This window comes from Sander vitreus, chromosome 4 (assembly GCF_031162955.1).
Source record: "Sander vitreus isolate 19-12246 chromosome 4, sanVit1, whole genome shotgun sequence".
Taxonomy (NCBI): domain Eukaryota; kingdom Metazoa; phylum Chordata; class Actinopteri; order Perciformes; family Percidae; genus Sander; species Sander vitreus.
In genome coordinates this window covers 14,718,970-14,744,984 of record NC_135858.1, presented here as the reverse complement: position 1 = coordinate 14,744,984, position 26,015 = coordinate 14,718,970, and the positions used below count along the sequence as shown (strand labels likewise).

Here is a 26,015-nt window from a genome sequence, read left to right as displayed (position 1 = left end):
GACATGTAATTTTAAAATAAAGTAGTATTTTAGCACTAAAATTAACTCCCCCTTGAGGTATAGGGCTGCACAATATGAGGAAAATAAATAAACGGATATTAAAGTGTACTCAATTCTTGACTCAGACTTGCACAGTACCTGTGCTTGTACCACATCGTCAAATTCTGACCAATCAGACTAGAGGTTGGATACCCGACCTGAACCTGATGGGACCCGAGCTGGGTTCGGACAGATATTTATAAATGATGTTCGGGTTCGGGTCGGGCTCGGTCACATCAGCGAGATAAGGCATTGAACCTTTTACATTTAAAACAGCTTATTATGTAGGTGCGCGCCTGTGTTAACGTGCGCTTGTTGCCCCGTGTGCGCTGATGCGCTCATCTGTTGACATTTCCGAATGCCTTCCTACAGTTGCTTAATAAAAGCGGGCTTTCCACATAAACAAACGTATGTACATGTGTCATTAGTATGAGAAAAAAATGAGATTTTAACTGTCAGGCTCGGGTCGGGCTCGGACATAAATATCTTAAAGGTGCCCTTCCACACGTATTTCATTACTTTGTGGTAATGTCTGAAGTTGTACCATGGACTCTGTAACATTTTTTGTGAAAAAATGCCTTGGTTACCTTGTTTCAAGCCATTCTAACGTGGTATAGAAAGCCTTCAGGAAGCCTCAGCTCAATTTGTGCCAGTTCTCATTAATAATCAACTAGCTAAGCTGCTTGACTCTGATTGGCTAACAGCTAGCCAATGAGAGCCTGGCTATCAGCATCCTTAACCCAGCAACTGGGCGAGCTCATGAATAGTAATGAGCTCAGGCAACATGATGTCAGACTGACCAGCTTTTGTAATTGGCCTGATTTCTCCGCTTATTTCTTTTCAGTGGCTAGAGCTGACAATGGAGTTGTCATTTCCACATGCATGACATAACACAAACACATATGGACCTAACATATTTCAAAAAATGCAAGTAAAAACGGTTTTGTGTGGCAGGGCACCTTTAATGCCTGTCGGGCTCGGGTCAGGTTGGGTTACTGCTCTGTCAGACGCGGGCCGGGCTCGGACAGAAAAATGCGGCCCAATCCGCACTCTAAATAAGACGATGCCTAACAGCAAGGGCTCTGTCTGATTGGCCACAGAGTTAACGGCATGGCACGTATCAGACAAATTAATGCCTACAGACAGAATGTAATTTATTACGTTGTAACGATATTCAAAGGTGCTTATTGCACAAGTTGACATTGCGATGACAATAAAACACAATATATTGTGCAGCCCTACCTTGAGGTAAATGTAACATACAGCCTTCTGTTTATATTCAGTATGTATGTATGAATTGTACTCCTACTACATGGTCGGACTCACGTGCTCAGTTTAAAAAAACATAAATTAAGATAATGCAGCAAAACCAGAGAGATCTTCTTTTTTAGTCCATGCTTTCTAATTCCTTGTTTAAATGCCTACATTACCCATAGTGCAACTTGACCACCAACAGCTCAGTTGGAGATTAAGGTGTTATGCTCAAGGGAATAAGCTAGCCTTCGCAAAGCGTACCTACTATGGAGCCATTTTGATGCTAACAAGCCATCACCTCCCGTTAGCATTCCATTGACTGCCATTCATTTTGGCGCCACTTTGACAGCGAATAACTTTACATCTGAAGCGTTTAAAGACTCTATTTGTCCATTGTGTATTTCTAAAGAAACACGACAATGTATAAAAGGCTCCATTACCTTGTACCTCACGTTATGGCTCTGTAGCAGACATTTTTGTAAAAATAGGCTAACGATTGTTTCATAACCACGCGACTTTCTGACGCATAATAGACAAATTACTGTATAGTCAGGAGAAGCTTGCAGGCAGTTTCGACTCACATTAGCTGTTTAAGTTTAATTACTAATGTTAACTAGCATTTTAGTTAGCAATAGTTAGCCTGTGCCTATGCTATTTCCTAACATATATATACACACATATACCTACACTCTCCGTCTCTGCAAGATTGGGAATGATTGAGATTTCTCTTGGCACAGCTACCGGAAGACTTACAACTTTCTGACAGGTCGCTCACATCGCATCTACGTAGTCAAGCTCAGTTTTAGGCTGCGTAACGCTCAGCCATCACCGGAAAGGTGCTTCTAATAGACTTCACTGCTCTCTGTTGCAAGTCTACAGCGTCACTTTGTCCATTAATTTTACTGTCGGTTATGCTAGTAGCGGCTAATGTATCCCCAAGCAGAGATGAGGAGTGGGCTACAGAGGTCTGGTTACCTCACTTCTTTTTAACTCCACACCCCGATTCTTTTTCATTTTCAAACTCTTAGGGCTCTATCATAGCTGGCATTGCTAATTTCCGACCAACGCAGTAGTCATTTTCATGCCCAGCGCCCACGTTGTGTAAGAAGTAGCAAATGTACTTGCCCCCATTAGTCTTAAAATGCGGTGTGGTCAGGCGCATTGCTATATTGAGGCACCAGAAAGCGATTGCACCATTGCCCTTTTAAATAGGGCCCTTAGTCTTCAGATCTAACCATAGACTGTAAAAAAGAATAGATGGAACTTCCGGGTCCGAAAAGTGAAGCCAATGCAGATGTGCCTTAACCCTGCATTCTATCTAATTTCCAGCAGGGTGCGACTCCACTAGTTGCAAAAAGAACTCAGCTTTTATAGTCTGTGAGAAAATAGCCATACTTCTCACTTGATTTATTACCTCAGTAAACATTATCATTAGGAGTTTATGGTCTCAATCTCTAGTTTTAAGTCTTTAATACAGCATGTTCATTTTGTAAATTATGGTCCAATTTTAAAATTGACGATGAAGCAGGGCATGCTTTAGGGCGTGGCTACACACTGACCTGTCAATCAGGACAGAGGCTTAGCAATGCTAACCATGGCCCTGTGTACATTAGAATAGCCATGAACTTCTTTTTGGGTGTTCTCCACAATGGACCCAACCAACGGCGACTCAAGTTACATCACTTGAGGCAATTTATCAGATATTACACAGCCCGCTCTGAAGTATATGTATAAAGCAAGTTTGCTAAAAAAAAAAAAAAAAATGCTAAAATGACGTCTTATAACCAAGGTTTCATAAGATAATCTACTGACCAATCAAAATGTACAAATACATTAGAACTAAAAATAAATACGTCTTCAAACATTAACAATTAATATGCAACTGAGGCACAATTCCATTGTTACACGAACAAATGTTACATTTTTTATAATTGTTCTTCACCTACACAGAATTCATGTGTTTCATTACTGTGCTGGTCATTTACCATTTGATTATTTCATAATAGAAGTGCTGTGCCATTTTACATTCAAACTCAAACCCTTAACCCCTTCTGTCATTTAAACCTTTGTTGTATGGTATGAAATGTAAGTGTAACTGGCCTGTCTTTATTTTTAAGAACTGAAGTAGTGAAGTATTACTATTCAAGTATTGAACATCCTTGCCAAATAACACACAAATAAAATAAGAATTGTAGCTTAAATATTCAAGTTTTCTGGAGTTTGTTTTATTTGAGTTACAAAATATGAAGTGCCATCAGCAGACTCAACAAGAGAGTTTGCCAATCTTCTTGTGTTACAAGTATTTACACCCAAAAATCAAGGATATTCATCTTAATTTCCACACTCTGCGTTCTGGTTTGTCCCAGAGTTCAAGTCTCTGTTAGGTTGTCCAAGGTCAAGTTCCATTGTCAAAGTTTAAATATTTAAAATATTTACAAAGTCCTGTATTCAAAAACTCCCAAATCATATTGTAGCTTGTTCAATACAAAGGCAGGTGTCACAAGTGTGACTGCTTCAGTATTGTGAGAAAATAAGCAGAGCTGGTGGAATTAAAGGAGCTGTTAAACGAATGTGGTCCTTTACAGGGTTTCCATAGTTTTACAATTCGGCCTTCTCTAAAAGAAAGCCTGGGCGAGGAAGTCTGTACATAATTATTTAAAATGACATGTTCAAATGTCTTTTTAGCCATTGCGGTGCAACAGCTTCCATAATCCACTCTTTCGAAGAAATGAATATGACAATCAATAAAAGACATGAAAGAAAAAAGGCCACCCAGATAGTCACTCATCAAACATCCTGATTTTTTTCTTCAGAGCATCTCCGAACATTAAAATAAAACTCCAATAAATAGAAATACAGCAGAGAAATGGTCAAATAAGACTGATTCTGGTTTGGTCCATCCCTCAGTTCTTTTGAGAAGGACAAAAATACCAGACAGGAGTAACAAATGAAAAAAAAAAAAAAAAAAAAAAAAAGAGAAAAACACGTTGATAGGGTATATCCTACACATTCCCACTGTGTCCAGGAAAAAACATTCTCCTATTCCTCTGGTTTCCTGAGGCTCATCAGCAAGAACATCCATTATTTCCAGCAGGGAAGGTTACACAGAGGTGATGACAATCATGAGGTGTGGTGAGATGCTAGAGATCCTGTTAAGAAGGTCGGGGGCGAGCTGGGATAAGTGGCTCTCTGAAAATTCGCATGGTGGGAAAATCTGTAGCACATAGGCAGGCTGGAAAAACAAAGAAAACCTCAATTACACATGAAGTTACAGAGAACCAACAGATTTGATACCAAAGTGGTGTTTCATTAAGCAAGATTAAACTTCTGGTCATGTGCAATAATGAATGAAAATCCACACAGAAAACATAATAGTTATAAAGGAGACTATAGAGGTCACACATGAATGATACATACAAGATACAAGAAGATGTATTAATTATAATAATCCATTTTCATCAAATCATTAAACTTAAAAAAACAAAAAACAATATGAAAACAGAGAAAAAACTTTACACAAAACAATCATGTCTGACCTGATTGGAACCTGGGTTGGGTATATTGATGATACCAGCAGCCAACTTTGTCTGCAAGTAGTTGATGAAAGCAGCCTTTAGAGCTTGAGTTTGGTTTAGGACATCATCTTGATCTCGTCCACATGGCAGAGCAAGGAGAAGACAGAAGTCACTGTCCCCCTGTAGGAGGAAAATGTAAATGTTAACAGAATCCATTAAATTAAACAGACAAATTACTACAACGGGAGTAGGACAAAAGACACGCACCGTCATTCTTCGGGCTACACTCTCCAGTTGCGAAGCCTCTAGTCTCATTCTCTGGACAATCCTAAGCAATGCGCCTCCTTCCTGTAGGGGCAGTGATCGATGAGCCAAAGCTTTGTTTCCGCAGACAAAATGCAACTGGACTGCAGCTGTGTCATTCTTCAGTGCCAGCAGGCCTTGCCACACAATAGGGTATTTCTGTTTAAATGCAAGACAAAACAAAGACAAGTATGTCAGACAAAGCCAGCTCTTGTTCAGACCAACAACCCTGAACACAATTTAAACCATTATGAGTTTTGTCTTACCGTGAGCAACTGCACCATATTAACAGGCTGCGTCATCTTGCCATCTGGTTTTGTCTGGAGGTCTGCAGCCTAAAGGTTTCAAGACAATAGTGTAATGTGTCATGAACAGTTTCTGTAACATAAAGATATCAACCCACATTCGCACTTAGTTGGCCAGTTTATTATTTTCCGCCCCACTTATCACCACAAATCACAGCTTTCAAAAATGACTATAAAGTCAAATCAACAGCTCTCTAAAACATTTTGTAACAAAAACTGAACATTACAACCTTCATGATGGTAGGATTTGTTACAGGACTGTTGTATTAGACTGCATTACTTTTAGCGAAGTGCACCTACTAAAACAGAGTGTTAAGTGAAGTGAACTCACCATGGTTGGTGTAACGTTCAGTGGTGGCTGGTTAAGTCCAACAGGAGACGTCTCTGGTATTTGAGAATGGATGCCTCTTGGGTTGGAGTACATCCCCGAATACTCTGGGAATGAGCCACTAGGTCCTGGCGGCATTAGCTGAACTCTCTGGGGCGATGCCATTGCTTGCCCAGATTGTCTGATCCCCATCATTCCATCTTTAGGAAGAGGAGTGTGTGGCCTCTTTGCTTCTAATGGCTTCGTTATATCCTTCTCAGACAGACCTTTAGGCAAAATGTGTGCTCTTGGAGACAAGGATAAGGGTAGGCTGGAAGGCGCTGAAGAGGGGGGAAGAGTCTCTTGAATGTGTCCAGAATGAGGGTCTGTGCCCAAACGCTCTCCCTGTTGGTGCAACAGCACACACATATCTCTTTGTGCCATGTATGTTTCTAACTGGACACTAGTCCGCAAAGGCCCGCGAGGATCTGACTGCATAGTCTCCGGTTTTAACTGTGTAGCAGATTGTCTTCCTGGAGCCTGGTGGAAGCGTCTGGCTTCTTCCTGTTCCCCCTCATGGCCCCTTAAAGAACCAGGGTTTACCTTGAGAACCTTGTCCCTGCCAACAGCCTGGGGTGATGTAGGCCGTGACTGCACGGGACCAGACCAGGGAGAGGCAAGAGGCTCACTATGCATTCCATAGCTCATCACAGAAAGAGGTGGAGTATTAACCCGATCTCCTTGGACAAGATGCCCCACTGGAATTGACTGGGTAACACGGTGAGGAGACATCCGTCCCAAGCTTCCAGGAACACTGTGAGGTGGCATGATAACTGACTGCTCTGGATGATGTACACCAGTAATAAACTGCTGCATGGCAGGTAGGCCAGTTGATAACATAACTGGTATGCCCTTGGGTGACGAGGAGCCTATGGGCGAGGATACTTTGGTAAACGGAGAGTGTGGATGACCTGACTTGCGAGGGGATCGTGGTTCCTGTTTTACTCCACTAATATGGGAGGGAGCTCTGTCGCCAGCTGCTGTAACAAAGCCTACATGGTTGGCAGGTGGAGAGGGCAAATGGGGGCTTATTGCAGGACTTATAGCAGAGGTCCAAGGTGGTTTAGCTCCATCCGTTATGTGAGGATCAGCACTGTCCATTTTCTTTTGATGTTTTATTGGCATGTACTCTTGATGGTAACTCATGACTTGCTGGTTACCCTGTGTGACACGCTTCACTACTCCTTGAGGTCCAGATTGGTAGGATTCCATCTTTTCCAAACCAGTGCTTTCTTGTTTAATAGAAGACAAAGTTGACTGCGTCTTACCAGGATGCACATGATCTATCTGCAATGAAGGCCCCTTTTGAAGTCCTAAGTGAGAATGACCATACATTTCCTGTTTTATCTGGGGCATGGATACCAACTGCTGAGATTCCATGTCACCTGCTGTTGCTTGTGGGATCTGACTTATTTTTGCACTAATCCTCTGTGGTCCCTCTGTTTTCTGGCCTGAGTGGCTCAATACTACCACTCCTTCAGATGTATTAACTCTCAGACCTGGGCAAGATCCTATACCAAGAGTGGGGCTCTCAACAATGAAGCGTGCAGAACTTCCTCCCTCGTCATCACCAACCGATGGCCCATGGTATGATCCAGTATCGTCTTTGCTGGGCCTATAGGTTGGCTTGGGTAGAGTCATGTCCACAGAGGGATTTCCAATGTTTGCGTTTACTTTGTCCTCAGGCTCAGGAGGGTTGCAAACACGACTGATAACAGACGTTGCAGTGGATGCAATAACAGAGATCACAGACTTCGTTTCAGGAGATGGTAGTGAGGCCGGAGGTCGACAAATAGGTGGAGCTGGATGAGCTGCCATTCCACTACTGGGTAGTGGTGACTTATTTGGCACAACAGCTGATGGAGTTTTACTTTCAGAGGGGTTCTGATCTCGCAGGGTTGGTAGATTACTAGGAATAGAACTACTGCCTGGCAATGAAATATTTTTGTGTTTCATAAGAATCTGTCTCAAGTCACTGTTGCAATGATCACTATCCACATTGTCAGAGTCTGAGGGTAAATGCTGGTTTTCCTTGAATGCAAACGGCATGACAGGTGAAGAGGACACTTCTGTATCCTTAGACTGGTGGCGCCAATCTGGTGGAGAAACAGGAATTTTGCTTGTCTGAATGGGTCTGATAATTGGCCTGTTAGCAAGTGGAGATAGGGAAGGGGAGATGCACTCAGGTGGCACCTGTTGAGGCTTTGGGCATATTGGATTCTTAGACTGGGGGTTAACAGATTTAAGATTTTGAATCTTTTCTTCAGAAGATGACTCCGTGTTTACATCTGTAGCCTTGACAGCTAAAGGCTCAAGTTCTGGCTTCCATGTAGTCAGAGTAATGACCGCAGTAGTTGCTGCTGATGGAGTTGTTGCAGGAACAGTCTTTACACTGGAAGGTGGGCTATCTGCTAAAGGAGATGTCAATTCCTCACTTATTGAAGGTCCTTCCTTAAAATCTTTTCTCACTTGCTTTTGGCCTTTAGAACGTTTGGGTGTTTTAGGTCTTCCCTTGGTGCCCTTTTTGGGTGTACAAGGGAAGACAGACTCCTCCTGTATAGCAGGTGTATTTGTATCAGGTTCATCTCCCTTGGCAGGCGGAATCAAGTTTTGTATCTCAGGTTCTGAACCTACATCTGCACTTGGTGGAGGTGCTTGGGTTAAGGTTCTACCATCAGCAGTTATGGAGTCAATGGCAGCCATGAGTTCTGTCTCGCTAGCAGGATTTGAAGGTTTTTCTTCCTCTGGTTCACTTTTTACTTCTGTATGTGGGGCAGGTGGCATCGGTGTTTCTGTTGGAAAAGGTGGCTCTGTTAGTTTAGCAATGTTCTCCACAGCCTGCTCCAATTCCAGCTCCTGTGAAATTAAGCTTTTTGGTGATTCCAGGAGATCTTTTTTTTCCAAAGTGGAAGCATTTTCAATTTCTTCAATGTTGGAACCTTTGTTTGCATTAATACACTTTGAAACATGATCACTGTTGTCTCCAGGCCTGATCTTTTTTGAAGAATCCTCTTGATTTCCAACTTCATCATCCCCCAACTGAAGAAGATCTTTCACCTCTGTCACATTTAGTCTGATTTTGAGGTTCTTGAGAACAGGAGACTTAGGAGTCCTTGTCAACTTGTTTTTACCTCTAACAACCCTGTCTTTTTCTAAGTTGGGTTTCTCTTCTAACACTGGAGAATCTGTCCCTTTCCCATTTGATTTACCCTCACTTGCCTTTTCATGGAAAATATCTTTATCTCTGGCCAATTCTCTTCCTTCTTTATCTTTCTCCTCTTTCTTTTGGTCAATTTTTATTGATGGATCTTCTTTATATGAACTTGATGAATCTTGCAAAGCCAAGGAATCTTCATCTGTGGAATCCATTTCCTGATCATCATCCTCAGCCATCTCAAGTTTTTCTACTTTCCTTGTTGATCCAGATACGAGGACTGTGGACATCAGATTCAATGAACCCTTTGTGCCATGAGGGGATGTTTTCCCTTTGGACATTCTTGGAATTCTTTCCCCAACTTCTGATTCATTTGAATCTGTGTCTTTGTCCATTTTTGATTTTTCTACTTTAATTGTTGAACTCTCATCGCCTTGTCTGCGATTCTTGGGAGGACGGCCCCGTTTGGTTGCAGGTGTTGGAGCAGGTGCATCCTGTTCGATATTTTGTTGTTGTGTTGTATCTTTGTCTGTACCTCGCTTTCGTGCAGCGCGCGGTGACTCTGTAATTTCCTTTCCAGAACGAGCTGGCGCATCATCTTCAACTGGAGTGGCATACACAGATTTAACATTTCTTCGTCTTGCTCTGCCTGCTGATATGCCCGGCTCTGACATATCAGGTTCTGATCCATGAATAGGAGATTTGCCTGAGGACTTTGATTCAGCTCTTGGAGATGATCCACGTTTCAGCTTCTCTTTGTCAATGCGCTCACTCTTACGCGTTGCTTGTTTCTCGGAACCAGAGGTAGATATGAGGGGAACTAGAGCAACTTGAGCAGGGGAATATTTGCACTTTTTATTTTTCATTTCTTTTGGTTTATGCTCTTTCTGGGGTGAGACTGGCTCGTCATTTGTGTCATTATCAATGGGAATCTGCATTTTACTAACTTGAAGTTTCTTCTCTCCCTCAGGTTCTGCTACTGCTTTCCAAACAGATTGGGTCTCTTTCTCTTCCTCTAGAAGACTAGGTGGTATGGGACTAGTGGTTTCAGGCACTTCTAGCTGTGTTGTCTCAGGATCAAGCTCTGTTTCTGAAATGCTAACAAACTCATCATGACAATCCTGATGGCATGGTTTTTCTGTACAGAGAGGTTTTACATCCTCAGTAATAATATCCAATTTCCCTTCAGATGGAGAAGGTTTAGATCTATCCACTGAACAACTGGGTTCGGGTGCTGCTATTGGTGCAGGTTCAGAATCAGATGACGCCTCAGTTAATAGGTGGTGAATGGATACAACAGGTTCATTTTCTTTTACCTCTTCCTTTATGACAGACACAGGTGGATAAGGATCAGGGGCTGGATTTACTGCAACAGATTTCTCTTCTGGAGGGGGAAAGTCTTTGGCCGTAGATTGTGTGACAGGAGTAGGTGTGAGTCGGGGTTCAGAAATAAGCTCTTCAGCAGGACTGATGGGTTTTATTTCTGGCTCCATGATAGAGTCTGTTGTTTTAGGTGACTGCAAAGCTTGTTGCTCTTGAACAGGTGCTTTTTCCACTTTATTCTCATCCCTGAGCATTGTGTCTTCTTTTGCCTCTTGCAGCTGACGGACTTTATTCTTCTGTTGTTGCAGTCGTGTGAGTTCCAAAAAACGACTATGGAAAAGGACAACTGGCCCAGAGTCAAGTTCCCCATCTACTGTACCTTGCTGACCTGGCTGTTGGTTTTGTGTATGCTCAGGTTCTTCATGTTTACGCTCCAAGTGTTGAAGTCGCCTAGAGTCCAGCTCAAAAACGGGGCTGTGAAGGAAGCGGGAGGCAAAAAGTTCCCTTCGTTCCTGTTCCACCGGTTTAGGCTCCTCCTTCCGGTCATCAAGTTTGTCTACAGATCCAATTCGAATCTTTTTCTTTTTCATGTACCAGGAGGGTGTAGGTCGTGGTGCTGATTCTACCTTCTCAGTATCCTTTCTGTTGCGTAAACTTGCAAAGTGAGAATCATAATCCAAAAATGACCAGTTATCTTCTCTTGAAGATGAGAGAGATTTTGCACGTTCGAGCAGAGCCTTTGTATCAGGTGTAATGGTTTGATCAAGTGCAAAGGAGTAGAATTTGTTCCTTTCAAGATGTGCTACTTTGGGGTCTGAAAACCTGTCAACCCTCGGCCGCTCGGAAAAAGGCATAGATGTTGAGGGCACAGGAGAGTGGGGTTTGGTCTCTCTGTCCTCTTCAGAGTCGGATCGTACTTCCCCAGGCTCCAAGTCATGCCAAATACCATATTCCAAACGCTTGCGATTGTGAATGTTTTTACTTAGACTTCTAGAAAAATTCAGGTCAGGTAACAAGTCTTGTTTAACTCTGCTCTCCCATCTCTTTTGTTGCTCTTCTTCCACACTAAGTAAAGGAGTGTTTGGCTTGTTTACCTGTGTGTTATGTGTCCTTTTGACTAATAGCTCAAGATCTGGGTGAATTTTTTCCTCATTTCTACTCAGCTCTTTCTGAGAAAGGTCCACAAGGTCCTCATCAGCATTGTGAGAGAAGTGCTGATGTCCTGGAGAGGAGATGTTGTTCCAGTCAGGATCTTCACTTTTTTGTCTAAAGCTCCTGTAGACACGCTCTCTCTTAATTCCTGAGTCCGGTTCAAACTGGTCTAGTTTCTTTAGTTTGTGAGACGGGAAATTATCTGTGACATCCTCAGGTGGTTTACCAACTTCATGCACAAGACTACGATGTTCCAAGTCCTCCATTTCACTTCCTTGAGGACTTCCTGGATTGTCCGATTTGTCAGACTCGCGCTGCTGTTGCTGCTGGTGCAACCGTCTATTTTGCTCCATTTGCTTGCGGTAACTCTGAGAGAGGTCAATGTCAACATGGTCTTCCTTGTTCTTAACACTTTTCTCCTGGTCAGCATTTTGAGTACCAAATTTGAAAGCAGCATGGTGTTCTTGTTCTCTTATACTGCTTTGGTCTGTAATTCCCTCATGTGAAAACCTTCTGGATGAAGTGTGCACTGGATGTTTTGACTCCAGTGGGTCCAAAGATCCTTCCGACTTCTCCCTTTGTCCTCTAGGGTCCTCTTGGCCTTCCTTCTGAGTGCCACTTTTATCAGTTTTGAGTCTTGAATCTCTCCGTTGTGAATCTTTGTTTTTGTCAGTGTCCGACTCTTTCAAATATGTGGCACTAGCACTTAAGTCAGAGGATGGAATAGCATCCTCTGACTCCTCATGCCTGCTTCTTTTCTGACGAATTGTCCTGCCACCGGAATCAGCAAAGCGCTTTTTTCTTGCAGCAAGGCGATCTGAATCCAATGATGTATCTTTTCCATCATTTCCAATATCAGGCTTTAGATGTTTCTTGAGTCGATTTTTTCCATCCAAGTCTGAATTCTCACCTTTACTCAGTTCAGATCTTTCACTTTTTACAGAATCATGATGAGCAGTTGACAACTGATTTTCAGTAAGAGATTCACCATCCCCCTTACATTTTTGCCTCTCTTGAGCATCCTGGTCTGATCCCCTTCCTCTTCCAGACCCTCCATCAAAACCAGTCTCAAGCTCTGTTTCAGGTGGTAGGTTGGATGGGGATTGCCCCTTCGCTTTCCTTGATTTAAGCTTCTCAGCTTTGTCACCTTTCTCTTTTCGTTTGGCACGTTTGGTTTTCTCAGCACCTGCAACGCGATCTGGTTGGCTGCTCTTGTCACTCTTGTCACTCTTTGAAGCATGCTCCAGCAGGCTCTTTTCAGATTTGTCAAAGTGTGGTGGTGACATTGAGCTCACACTACCACTTCGCTCAGAGGACTGGCTGTAAACCCGGCGTTCCGAGTCTCTGGGAGCACGCTCAGATGGTGAAGGCGATACCGTAGGAGTAACAGGTCGCCTTGGATGGGAAGGGCTCCACCTGCTGCGGTCAGCTTCAAAGCGTTCTCGCTCTCTTTCTCGCTCCCTTTGAATATATGTGTATTTTCGGATATCTTGCTCAAAGGGGTCTCTGTAGTCCCTGTACTCTCTTGGGTCTTCATGATAACGTGGGTCAAAGTGATCCCCTTGATAGTGTTCCAGTTCAGGAAAACGCTCTCTGTTGCGAGCAGCATAGTCTCTTCTAGCTTCCTCTGGATAGATGCCAGGGGTTCTTATATTCTCAAAGTAAGCCCTTTCCGCTGTAAATTCATGGTATGGAGGTCTGCGTTCCTCTCTGTAGAGTGAATGGAGAGAATAGGAAGAGAAAAGTAATGAATTTTGTTGACCTAAATAATTTATTTTATAAAATTGCACTTCACTTTCAGATTAAGAAGTGCTTAAATATTTTGCAATGGAACTGGGATTCTAAAGATGATCACCTTACAGACATTTTATTGGAGTTTATTCAATTTGAAAGAAGTGTTCAAAATAGCAATTTATCAATTCTATAACTGACAAATTTGTGACATTTAAAAAAATATAATTGGTTGTGGACATTATCACTAGCATGCAATAACTGGCAATTTACCGTCGTTCAGCAGGAATTTCATAGATGTCTCTAATGTCTTGACCAGATGCCTGCATAGACCGGTAGAATGCCATCTGACTCTCTTGACTTGCAAAATCCACCTTTCATAAGTAAATAAGTTAACACACATCAATACATATACACATGAAAAACACTTTATAAAATAAACCCAATAATTGTTAGTTTACCTTTATTTTATTGCCGACAATCTTCCAACCTTTGGTCTCCCTTACAGCTGCCTGAGCAAAATCTGTGTTGTTGTACAAGATGAGGGCCATCCCTTTCAATCTATCAAATACAACCTAAAAAAGGACAAAACATACATTGGAAGTGTTTAAAACTACATAGCATTATAATCAAAAGCAGCAAATCTTTAGCAAGAGAAAATATCACACCTTACCTTAACTACATGTCCATAGCGGCAGAAATGACGTGTGAGGTATTGCTCTGTAACACTGCTGGCCAAACCATCTAGCCAAACACACGTTGTGGGCATACTCTTCCCAAACCCAAGCTTCAAGTAGAAAGAGAATAATATGCAAATTATACATGTGGAATACATTTGAAAGATTGAAAACCTACATAGACCAGAAATTTTACTATGGTTTACTGTAAAAGCACTACCTTTAGTCTGTTGCTCCCCAGATACTCTCCATCCATCTTCTTAATGGCCTTGCAGACACTGGCAATATCAGAATACTGCACAAAGGCATACTGGGGAACTCCATTTACTTTCTTGATGTCAATGTCCTTGAAAGAAAAAGCGAAACATTAGAGACCCTTATCAAATATAAAATGTCCCCATTTACTAGGGCTGCACATTAACCTAATTGCAATCATGATGTCACTCTGTGCGATTACGTAACCACAAAAAATTTGCGATTTGAGTAAACATAAAAGGTGTGCTGTGTGCGTGACACTCTAGTCTCTGTGTGCACTGCAGTCTCCACATTGTAACACCCTTCACTGTACCGACAGTGTTAACAGACGAAGCCACAGCGTCTAAAGAAGCTTGACGTCATATTGTTCACGGTTAACACACTTTACATCGTCTTTACTATCTTTTTCCTCTCGCTTATGCTCACAGCCTCTACGCTAAGTCCGACACCACTCACCGCTCCCTGCTTGCTTGACCAATCATTCAATGACATCACTCACTCAACACACCTGCAATTTTCGCTCTCACTTACGCTACCATCGTAACTTCCACAAAAGATATGACCAGTCCGTTTAGGCAGTGGCGCGTGTGTTGTGTATGGTCACATGAGTATCAGAAGTGTAGCGGTTTTCAGAGCATATAGACTTTAAGAAGAGGTTGTACAAAGTATATTTTGTAACTTAATCACTAGTTACTATATTACACCCATCTTAAATGTCATTGTTTATAAGGGCATACAAAATGTATTATTTTAATAATTTGTTGTTGGTTCTATTTATTTAATTTGTACTGTTGAGCAAAGCAAAAAATGTCCATTTTGAAAAGATTTTATTGAATTTTGTAAAAAAAAATTTTAAGTATTGCACATTTTTTGTTTGTTTATGTATTTCTTATTATGCTTGTTTAACTTTTTAAGTTTCAAAATGTTAGTATATTGAGCATTTTCCTTGATAATCAAGCAAGTAGACTCATGATACCATAATATCGCAATCGCAGTATTGTAAATCGCAATATGACTTTTTCTCCAAATTGTGCAGCCCTACTATTTACAGTACGCATTCAAATGGTAGCATACCACAATTTCTCCAAAGCGTTGAAAAATGTCAAGGAGTTGTTGATAACTGGTGGTCTTCTCAAGGTTGCCTATAAACAGTGTCCTTGTGGCCTTTGGGTGGAACTCATCTATCCGGCCATCCAAGGGCCTGAACTCATTTTCACTCTCTGTTTCTGAGGGAAGGTAGAGGTTTATCATTAATATTACTGTCATGTTGCTAAATGTCAAGCTTGTATTATCCACCACAAAAATATATGGTTTTATGAAATGTTGTTTGTTGATTTAATTTGTTGGCACCAAGTATTCATCAAATTGCGGTTTACTTACCAGGACCATTCCAGGCTGTGACTTCAATAAGCATGCCAAAGAACAGCTTTCCTTTGGAGACAGTGAGGGCTTTTTCTTGATCCTCTTGCTGTCTAAAAAACACCAAACCATAGCGGTCTTCTGATGCTCCATGGATCTGCACTGAGGTCACTTTCCCATGTTTCTTGAATTCATGGAAAAGTCCATCTTTTAAACTTGTGTCTGCGGAAGAAAAGAAAAAAAAAGTATTACTATGCAATGCAAATCTTCAGAGAGTGCTGAAAACAAACCGATTTTCAAAGAATTAAAAATCATAATGACCAAGTCTACATGCTATATAAGGGATCTTTTAATATGAATTTATTTGCATATAAACCTGGGAATGATACTTTCGACAGTGATGACTCTCATAGCTTTTCTCACAGTCACTGCTTACACTTTTCTAGATTCCCAATTTCTTACTGAAACTGGACCATAAATACTTGTTACAGTGACACTGATATGTATGTCAAGCAGATATGATTGGCTGACACAAGTCCAAAGTTCTTTGTTTTAGGGGGTCAAGTGTCACGGCTTGAATCTACTATTTTATGTTTTTTAAAGCAGTGAAAAAAGCCTGATTGGGATGTTTTAAGTTTCCTACTCCAACCTGGCTTTTCTACTGACAGGGCTAGTGACCAACTGTTTTTGTTGAACTCTGTGGGTCATACTTACTGCCTTGATTTTAACAAGTATACATATATCACAAAGGTATAGGCTCAAAGATTTTAAATGTGAGTTACAGAATATAAGACTGTGGTCTGGGAATAATTACACGAGTAAACTGAAAAAGGCATACCTTTGGAAATATTAGAAGCAGAGTGACCTGTACACTAGTATTCCATGGCTACCAAGCACCAAATATCTAACATTTTGTGTGACTGTAACAAATGAGGGTGAATACCGCCTTTAACGGCTTCACATAGGGGGGATTGATACACTTTAGGGGAATACTACTTGTGAGCTTAACTATTACCACAAGTGGACAGCTCTCAGGACGCATTGAGATCTGATCACTGAAACAGCAGGCTGCACGTCTATATTCTAATAGCCTATATCCTTGACGTTCCACTTCCGGGATTGCTCCGGTGCCGCAGGAAATTCCACCAGTAGCAGTGAGAACGGGAATGTGTCCCGGGCCACATTAAGGACCGCCTACTCAGCTGTGAGCGGAAATACGTACTCAAAGTATTTCTCATGTCATGTTGTTTGGAAAAGGCAGCCGCCGGTATACAATAACGTTACTTTTAGTTTCATAAAACATCCCTTAATCACCAACAAACAATCCTGCTCTAACGTCGTCTCCTTTTGTTATTTATTAGTCTCGCATTGCCAGACCAATCTACAGGGCTGAGTAAGCCGGCGAACTAAGTGGTGAAAGCAGCAGCTGTGGAATGGTTTATTTTCCTATAGCTTCGAATATTTGCTGTTGATAAGCACCGAAACTTAAAAAAAGAAAAGAAAAAAAAAGAAAAAGAAATTATATAACAGCAGTCCAGAGGTCTCATTTATAAATGTGGCGTACGCACAAAACGGGGCTGAAAATGTGCGTACGCCACTTCCCACGCCAAGTTTGTGATTTATAAAAAACTAACTTGACGGGAGAATGTGCGGTCCTCCACGCAAACTCTGACCCATGCATACGCACATTTTGGAGACACTGGGAATTGGCGACGCAGATGGTGAGGTGGTGAACTGAAGTCAGACTGCAGAAAGTAAATGTGGGAATAACGATTACTCACGCCTCACGCACATTTCTTCACTCCATATCATCCACAATATCATGAAGATTAAATCCAGCAGTGTTATTTGCGCTTCTACGGAGTGATAATTGTTCCATAAACACCTTGTAAAATCCAACTCAAATCTTAAATAAAAATGTTCTTAATGTTTAAATCGGCGCTGTCCCACCGTCACATTGTCTGCTACGGAGCGCAGGTGGAGGAGATGGCCCGACTCCATGGAATACAGGATAGCATCAAATAGCCTAGTATTAGGTAACTGCAGAGCACAGTGTAAATAACTAATTATCTGTCTTTAATACTGTGCATGTATCATCAAATGTCAAAGTCCGGAAATACAGCCGTTAAGCTGTCGCGCAATCATTACACTTAATGTCCTCGTTATCAGTCCAAACTTGAATACTGTTCGTGACAAAACCTGCATGAAGAAAAGTGTGTTTGCCTATTAGACTTTCGTCTTCAAATTGTATCTCGGGGTGGGGGATACCACTAGTTGATGCTGTGATTTTGGCAAGGTGTGAACAATCACAAATTGTTGTAAACATTAAATACTGCGGTGCCCCCCGTGCGTAATGCTGCATGATGGCACTGCTGGCCCTACAGGAGTACTAACACCTGGAAGAAACAGGAGAGAAAGAAGCTTCAGGGACCATGACTGGCTAATATGCCGATTTAAATTCCCTAAAGCTGTGCACTTGGATCTATGTACTGAATTGGGTCCAGTAGAGAGGGCAACGTGCCGGAACTGTGCCATCCCAGTCCAAATACAGGTCCTTGCCACTCTGGGGGCAACTGGCCGTTTCCAGAGGGAAATGGCAGACAGCTAAGTGTTTTATTTATATATATTTATATATATATATATATATATATATATATATATATATATATATATATATATATATATATGAAGCAATTCACCAGCGTCTGAGAAGTGTTTTGCTTTTTTCCCGCTAGTCGTCATGATTCGGCATAACGAAAGAACTGCATGCCATTTCCTGCATGTCTTCCCCCTCTCTCCCCCCTTTCTCACCTAGCTGTCCTGTCAAAAATTAAGGCGGAAAAAGCCCAAAAACATAATCTTTAAAAAAGAAAAAAAAAAGGCTGATTCACGTACGCACACTTCTAATCTGTGAATTATAACATTGCTTACAGATGTGCGTACGCACGGTTTTATAAATCCGATTTGTTTTTGGTGTATGCCATTTTTGGCTTTTGGGCCTACGCACACTTTTAGTAAGGAGGTTTTATAAAGGAGACCCCAGGTCTTGAATCTCGAGCCTCAATTTTAAACAATGCACTCTGGCAACCATTAAAGTCCATAACACAAAGTTAATTTAATTAAAATAAGATTTGCGTACAGCAACAGAAATGTAGGTTAGCAGGAGCCCCAAACCAAGTTTCTGAACATGGTCACATGATCGCCTTGTGCTACTTAATTTGGATTTGTTTTATCATGCTGTGTGCACCAATGACCACTTTGTATCCCAGTTCTGACAAAAGCAATATACAAATTGTATGGATAAAATGGTGTTATGTAGCCCTTTCATTTGAGAGGCTAACATATAGAAACTTACCTGTGGAGCGCACTGGTAGGTTTTGCACTTTAATTCCAAAGCTTCTGCGTGGCTCATCTGAGTCAAGCCCCATAGAAGACGTAGGGGCGTGTGTAGCTGACGACTGAACAGAGCGTGCCCGAGATCCATCACTTGAGCTGCTGTTTGAGTCGCTGTTGTCACAAAATATAAATAGAAAAAAATAAGAAAACCAGAGAGAAAGTTTGTCCAGTGACAAAATCCAGTCAACAAACCCATGAAACGTTAATATAACAAAACAAATGTCACACCTTCCGCTGCCCGTGCTGCTGGTGCTGCTGACAGAATCAGAGCTCGAAGATCTGCTGCGGGATCGAGATCGTGGACCTCTCACAGGGGACAAAGGAGCTCTTTTAGGGGAATGCGGAGTTTTGGGGGTTTGTCCGGTGGTCCGTTGTGGGGAAGGGTGCCTTGACTGTGAGGAATGAGACGATCGGCTCCGACGGTGATGGTAAGTTCTATCAACCCGCCGTCCTCGGTCATCTCTGTATAGGTCACGTCGTGTAGAATTAGTAAGAGTAAAGGGGTCTCGAATTCTAGAGTCAAAATGTGGGTCTGATGCCTCAAAGCTTCCCCCGATAGCACTGCTCCCTGGGCCAGCAGCAGCAAACATGGAACGATCTCGGTAATAATCAGCGTTGTAGTGACGCTGTCTGTCAAAAGTGCCACTGCGCTCATGGTGTCCATATGGGCTGTGATCATATGCACGTTCACGGCTGTCTGAGCTACTGTGAAATAAGAACAGGGTAGAGAGGGGAAAATAGTTACTATGATTTGAAACAATAAAAAGGCAAAAAAAAAAAAAAAATTGGCATTTAAGTGCCCAATAGTGAAACTCGGTCGGTACAGCAGGGATACAACAGAGCAGGCCAGATAAGTTGTGTAGCTTAACTCTTAGAAAGAGCAGTGCCAGTATTTTAATGTAGAGATCCAGTCATTCTTGCCTTGGCAAAATTCATTAATCCGTCTCGGTCAATTTGTGACCATCGAAACAAAACACTGGTCTCTTCTATGGGGTTTCAGTTGGTCAACTAAGAAGAAAGAAGTGCTCACTTTAATGTATGTTAAAAAACTGCTTTAACTTTTCAGCAACAAGTTTTACAACAAAAGTTGCATGATATTTTCATTCTAATGTGACATTTGAAAGTTTACACGTTTTTTTGTCACTGTAGGAGCATTAACAATGATTAGAAAAACAATACCAAATTCCTCACAACTAGACAAATAGGCCGAATAATCTGACTCTTCAAGACATGACATAATGGGGTCAGCCTATCAAATACTGGCACTGTCTGTAAACACTAATATGCACAAGGGTCTACAGATAGAGGGTGTTGTATGCTGTACAGATTGTAAAGACCCTCGAGGCAAATTTGTGATTTTGGGCTATATAAAATAACATTGACTTGACTTGTGTGGCGCTGCTCCAATTGCTAAACTGTAGCAGCCTAAAATTACATTCCGACAGGAACAAGACTACCAACAAGCACAATTATCTATACTGGTAAATTCATAAACAGTCACATGAAACAAAGCCGCCCCAGACGTTCACTACAACCTTCTTTGTTTCATTTTGAAAATCTACTCATACAAACACATAACTTAGCAATGTTGAAATGCTGTCTTTTTCAATTACTTTCGTTTGCAAAAACAAAACATCAAGCACTTTTGGCTCCTCTGGGTGTCCAGGGGAGCTGATTTCAGAGGCTGACTGTTCATGAACTATTGCTGTTAAGAAAAAGAAAGTTTCAAAATCAAACATTTCTTTAAAATATTTCAGATCAGTTCAGATAAATGTATTTAATGTGAAAACAATACTTTTGAAGTATTTGTGTGATGCTGGAAAAAGGAGGCACTTGCAATAAAAAAAAAAAGACAATACATATATGTATTGTAAATATGCATTTTATAAAATAAGTTTGTTCTTCTCTTGCATCAAATTAATGTTTTCCCTAAAAGCAGTGCAAAACCTAATATTAGACAAAGCACTAAGGAATGTAAGACAAAGAAAATATGCAGAGGGCAGAGCAATACCAACCTTTTGGAAAAGAAGTTACCGAAACTAATCCATATAAAATCTAGGTGGATCAGAATGTGAGAGCCCGAATGAAAAACCAAGGGAAAAAAATCAATTGATCTAATTAGGCAAAAAACGGTTCTCTTGAATCACACTGCACGTTATCTTCAAATACTGTGGAGCACCAGGCCAGTAGATTGTTGATGTATAATCCAGTTAGGCTACTTAATTCTCTTCACTGGATGGAAAAAGGGAAAAACAAAACAATCACAGAAATGGACCTCTTTATGGATTTCTGGAGATGTAGACACACTATAGGAACATAAGACCTGAATAAATAACTATGATTTTTTTTTCAAGCTGATGAACTTCGGAGTAATTCAGGGAATTCCAGGTTGACTACAGGAAGTTGGTGCCCGAATGGAAAATACATCCAACTGGATCAATCTTATCTTGTAGTATGTTCCAAAAATTATGTTACATGGGAGAAAAAGGGTGAAAAATGTATTCCACTGATAATATCAAGTAGTTTAAGATCACACAAGCTTGTAGACTCGCAGGCACTATAATCACAGCCCATAAACTCCTCATGGTCTCACAGGCATGTCTTAATTCCACAATCCAAGGATCTCATGGGGTGTACGTACTGGAAGGCTTCATCTTTTGTAGTAACATTTCAAGTTACTTTGAAAAAGTTGTATTCAGCTCTCATACATATACATACTCGGAGTGCTCTTCTCCTCACTGAGCTGAGGCCTTACACAGCTACATCCACACTCGAGTAATCCAAATGAACGGCAGCTACACCTATCCATACTATGGTCAACATCAGTACATCCAACATGGGGTGTGTACATCCAGGAGGGTACATCCCAACTATGCAGTCTTCATGCGTCTTCATGGCCATCAAGGCAAAACAAGAATAGCTCCACAAACTTTTTGTCTGGACCATCCGCGTTCTTGCCAAGTCTTCTTTGAATAGCTTCCATATTTGGGACAACATTTTTTATAATATAAAGTTAATCTCACCCTAAAATGATTGAGATACCCTAGAATATATGCACTTAAATCGGTCTTTCTTGTGATGTGTAAAAAATGTTCTTCCATCCACTTAAATCCAGAACAGGCTGTATCCACAGATGCAAAAAAATTGTAAAAGTAGTCCATCCATCGGCTGTGGCCAAGAGGGAAAAAAATTGACAACCCGAGATGGGAGATCCTTGACATAATGATATATTACCTGAATAGATTCTTCAAAGAAAAGTACATCCTTCATTATAGGGATTTACTTCCAGTTTCAAGCAATTCCAAGTAAAAAAATCGAGGTTAGATCCCATATTTAGAAGGAAAATGTTTAAAAAGTATCCAAAAGCTCCCCACGGTAGTTTCCCACAAAATGTAATAAATCCAAAACTCACCAGGATATTCCTCACAGATGTAATATCCAAACCAGATGTCAAACCTTGAATTATAGTTACCTTACCAAATGATAATGTGTAGTTAATTTACTTAGATCCCGTGGGAAAGGCGAGTCAATTATGAAGAAAAGTGGAACGATCCCTAATTACCTTTGTGCAACCCCCTTGAGGCATATATCCCTCACGAATAACCCCACTATGTGTTTAGGTTTTACACCTATCCAATACCTAGATTCCCCTGGATTTTAAGGGGAGGCCGTGTCCACTTACCCATCTATTCTCCGTTCATAACGTCCCTCTCTGGTGTGAAGGGACACAGGTGGGCCAAACACTGGACCAACTGTTCCCCTAGAGAATCCTGTAACGTCTCGACTGCTCGAGGGAGAGCTGTCTTCAAGGCCCCGAACAGCACTAGGGACTGAACCAGGTTCATTGTAGTCAGTCCGAAGGTCCCTGTCCCCCATCTTGTTGACAGCATTGTGAGCCTTCTGCGCACTTTTGATATCCACAAAATCCACAAAGGCTGCAACACCACCCTCTGATCCTCGCTTCCGCAGAACTTTAACACTTTCCACACGCCCATACCTGAGGAAATTACAATAAAAACAAAGAGAAAATTACATATACACCAGCTAAGATTAGGGAATGTGTAGCTGTCTCTCTGTATTTCAGAGTCTGGTAACTGTAGAGCAGAAGAGACACTGATACTAAAAGCTAAGAGTAATAATGATTTACCTCTAATTATGAACCAAAGCAAATTAACACCAACTTTTCCTTTTAGGCCACCAAACAGGAACGAACTGTCTGAACTTCAGAAAGCATCTTAAACAGTGTCTGCAATTGTTATGCTGGATGACTACGCTTGGTGTTACAAGTATTGTTGGGAGTGTTGATGTTTCTAAACAAACGTCAAAGTACTAACGTTAATCAAACATCCCTCTGGGACCTAACACATGTCAAATGTCAGTGTTTTACAACTATAAAAAGCCTATCATCAAACACACAGCTGTCACCAGACCACTAGTTAAGGCTGGGGTGCAATAGCTCCCGCTAACTATGACTGGATGCAGTTTGTTGTGTTGCAGATGCGTTTGTTGAGGAGTTACCCAATTGAACTTTACATAACGTAGCAAACGATAAAGACATACAACATTGCATGGTTTCAAATTACTCCTATGAATAAGTGGAAGCATACAAGTTTATGCTGTTAGCTCTCTATAAATTCAAATACTTGTGTCCCAGCGGGAGAAAATCGTGGTTTGCAAGTTGGTCAAATTAGAAAAACAATACTTAGTATCTTAGCCAAGTTTAAGTATATTGATGGCAACTAACGTAAAGCAGCTCAACAACAAGCGAGCGGTGAGCTCACTGATCGCTCGCAGATTTTGCATTAACGTTATCTACATTTCAATATTTTTCTAACACAGTTGACCACATAAATAACGTAATGAGTCACACGTTTCAAGTGGCTAAAAAAACACAAGTCATCTCATGTTATTTGACCTGCTGTCCAGCTAACGTTAGCTGCCGTTTGGCTTGCAACGTTACTGATCATGAAAACGTCTCGACTTCCCACAAAATGGTTGGTTGGTTGGGTGGTAGCTCGGTGGCTAGCAAACCTAACGTTAGCTTCTTTCCTCCTGGCTTTAGCAAAAGTTAGCCAAATCCTATAAACCGTAAACATTTACACTAATGTTAAGTGGTTCAATTCCCGGCATTTTGGTTAAACATATATCGCCGTGCTGCAATATAGCACCGGCAGCAAATAAGAAACACCCTTGCTTGTGAAACTTAAAATAAATGCTAACGTTAGCTGTATTAGCATTAGCCACAGGCTGCCCATCGCAACTAGCTAGCTAGCTAACTGCTGAACCTAGCGCGCGCTGCTTGGCCAACAGAGGATCCCTCTTGCGTAACCTACCGTTTAAAATGCTCCACAATTTTCTCCTCTCGAACATGTTCGGGTAAATTTCCCACCCAAAGGTGCCGGGTTTCCCGAACCATCTTGAGCTATTCTTCCCCCCTTCACACTCATATGATCTCGCACGTTTCTAATCCCTGCCGGTCGGAGGTCCGCATGAACAAAATGAACGACGGTGGTGAATAATCTGGGCCTGGTAGCCTGCTGCCCGTTTAGCTTTAGCTGCTGCGTCCTCGTCGATCCATGAACGTGGACGCGCGTGGGACTCGCTCCTGATGGTTTTGGGTGCGAGCTGCACGGTCTGGGCTCGGTGTGCCGCTGCCGCGCGTGCTCGACAGTTACAAATATACACAACGCGATTTCTTCATACATCCATGGATTTTTTCAAGAGGAACAAACTGCAGCCCGCGAGCAAGATTTGTCTGCGGCGTCACGTGATGCTTTCTGCAAGGTAATCAATGTTATAAATTAGCATAAAAGTAGACCCCCATCATCTTTTGACGTGCCAGTGTTGGATAGATGCTTAACTGTTGTTGAATTATTTGATCAAAGTTGAACTATTTCTTCAAAGTGGGAATTTAGAAATTGACAAGTAGCCTATCGTATGTATCATATGTAGCCTAAAGAAAAGCGAAAATATTGCTACCGCTAAATATCGATCTTTTGACAATTTATTAAGGTCATAAATAATCGAATATTTGTTAAATCCATAAAATATCAGAACATAGTGAATGATGTGCATTACAAATTTCCAAACCCCAAACATGACGCCTTCGACCTGCTTCCTTGTCTGAAACAGGCTGAAACCAGTTATTCCGTTTAGACGTAAGCAGCAAATCACACACAAGAAGCTGAAATCCAGCAATTGTTAGCTTGATAAATGATTTCAAAATCGATGGTCAAAACTGATCAATAGACTCACTGTTTAAGCCCTAGTAGAGCTACAATCTAAAAAGAACCATGGAATCTGATTGGCCATCCCAGGTAACATACCACCTTAAAACTTGTGGCACTAAATTAGTTTTTGTTTGGCCCACAAGTCGTTCTTATTGCTGTCGTTGTATGGATATATCAAAGCTGGTCAGAAAAGCTCCCCAAAATAGGTTCCCACCTTTATTCAACACTCAGTCCCTTGATCTTTGGCCTCCCGATTTAAAAAATCTTGTATCCACCAGTGGTACATGTAGGCTATGTTTTTTTGCTCAATGAGCAGGGGTGTCAGATTTAACTCCACATCAACTCAATCACTCAACAGTCAGTGCAGCACAGTGTTTGTAAATGTAAATTCAGAAAATTCGTTTTCTTAGACAAAGCGTATTTACAAAGGCCTATACTAAACTATAGCTCAAAATGAAATGCTCGTCTTGCAGCAAGTCTTTGTTTTGCGCAAACATTGTGCACTGATGACAATATTTATAATTCATATTTTTTATTAATCAATTATTGTTTAAACTGCCTGAATCAGATTGTTGAGTTTTTTCCCCCCTTTAGGTGGTCTTTTGGACCACTTAATGTGAGACCATAAAGTTTTGCTGAACAACAGCCACTGAGGCCACAAGTAACAATTGTGGGATAATGGTAAATGTTATTGTAACAGTCATCACAAGTAGAGAAGACTCAGAACGTAAGCAAACAGACTCAGTAATGTTTCACAGCGATATCTACCTAAACTTTGATAACATTACCTAGTATAAGCCACCATAAGCTACTGGTCATACCAGACCAAGTAAGACTGTAGCAGAAAATATCCCAATTGTATTAAATGAGCAGGGGTGTTTTATTGTGTATAAATGTAACTTTTCATTTCTTTCAAAAGTAAAATGATCTCACTTTAAAGACCAGAAAAGATAAG

The 26,015-nt window shown here is 41.3% G+C and overlaps 1 protein-coding gene across 2 annotated transcripts; it reads right to left on the bottom strand.

Annotated features, from left to right (window-relative positions):
• Positions 1-3,496: 3,496 nt before the first annotated feature.
• Positions 3,497-24,484, bottom strand: LOC144516878 (msx2-interacting protein). 2 transcript variants are annotated; one of them, XM_078248549.1, is made up of 15 exons: positions 24,164-24,484; positions 22,513-22,827; positions 19,059-19,535; positions 18,790-18,941; positions 15,456-15,656; positions 15,150-15,301; positions 14,041-14,166; positions 13,817-13,930; positions 13,605-13,718; positions 13,417-13,517; positions 5,748-13,122; positions 5,378-5,446; positions 5,076-5,270; positions 4,830-4,988; positions 3,497-4,525 (listed from the first exon to the last, which is right to left on the bottom strand). In XM_078248549.1, exons 1-15 carry the CDS (start codon positions 24,244-24,246, stop codon positions 4,394-4,396), a joined length of 9,765 nt encoding a protein of 3,254 aa, XP_078104675.1. In that variant the 5' UTR covers positions 24,247-24,484; the 3' UTR covers positions 3,497-4,393. The 2 variants fall into 2 exon arrangements, with proteins under 2 accessions (XP_078104675.1, XP_078104676.1); XM_078248550.1 differs by having other exon boundaries at positions 19,059-19,532.
• Between the last annotated feature and the right edge of the window lie 1,531 nt (positions 24,485-26,015).

Excerpts from the sequence above, each read along its gene's own strand:
- LOC144516878 (XM_078248549.1), bottom strand. The coding sequence starts at position 24,246 with ATGGTTCGGGAAACCCGGCACCTTTGGGTGGGAAATTTACCCGAACAT. Across the intron at positions 15,302-15,455 it reads CACAGCCTGGAATGGTCCTG|AAACAGAGAGTGAAAATGAG; the intron begins GTAAGTAAACCG and ends ACCTTCCCTCAG. Across the intron at positions 4,526-4,829 it reads CCAACCCAGGTTCCAATCAG|CCTGCCTATGTGCTACAGAT; the intron begins GTCAGACATGAT and ends TTGTTTTTCCAG.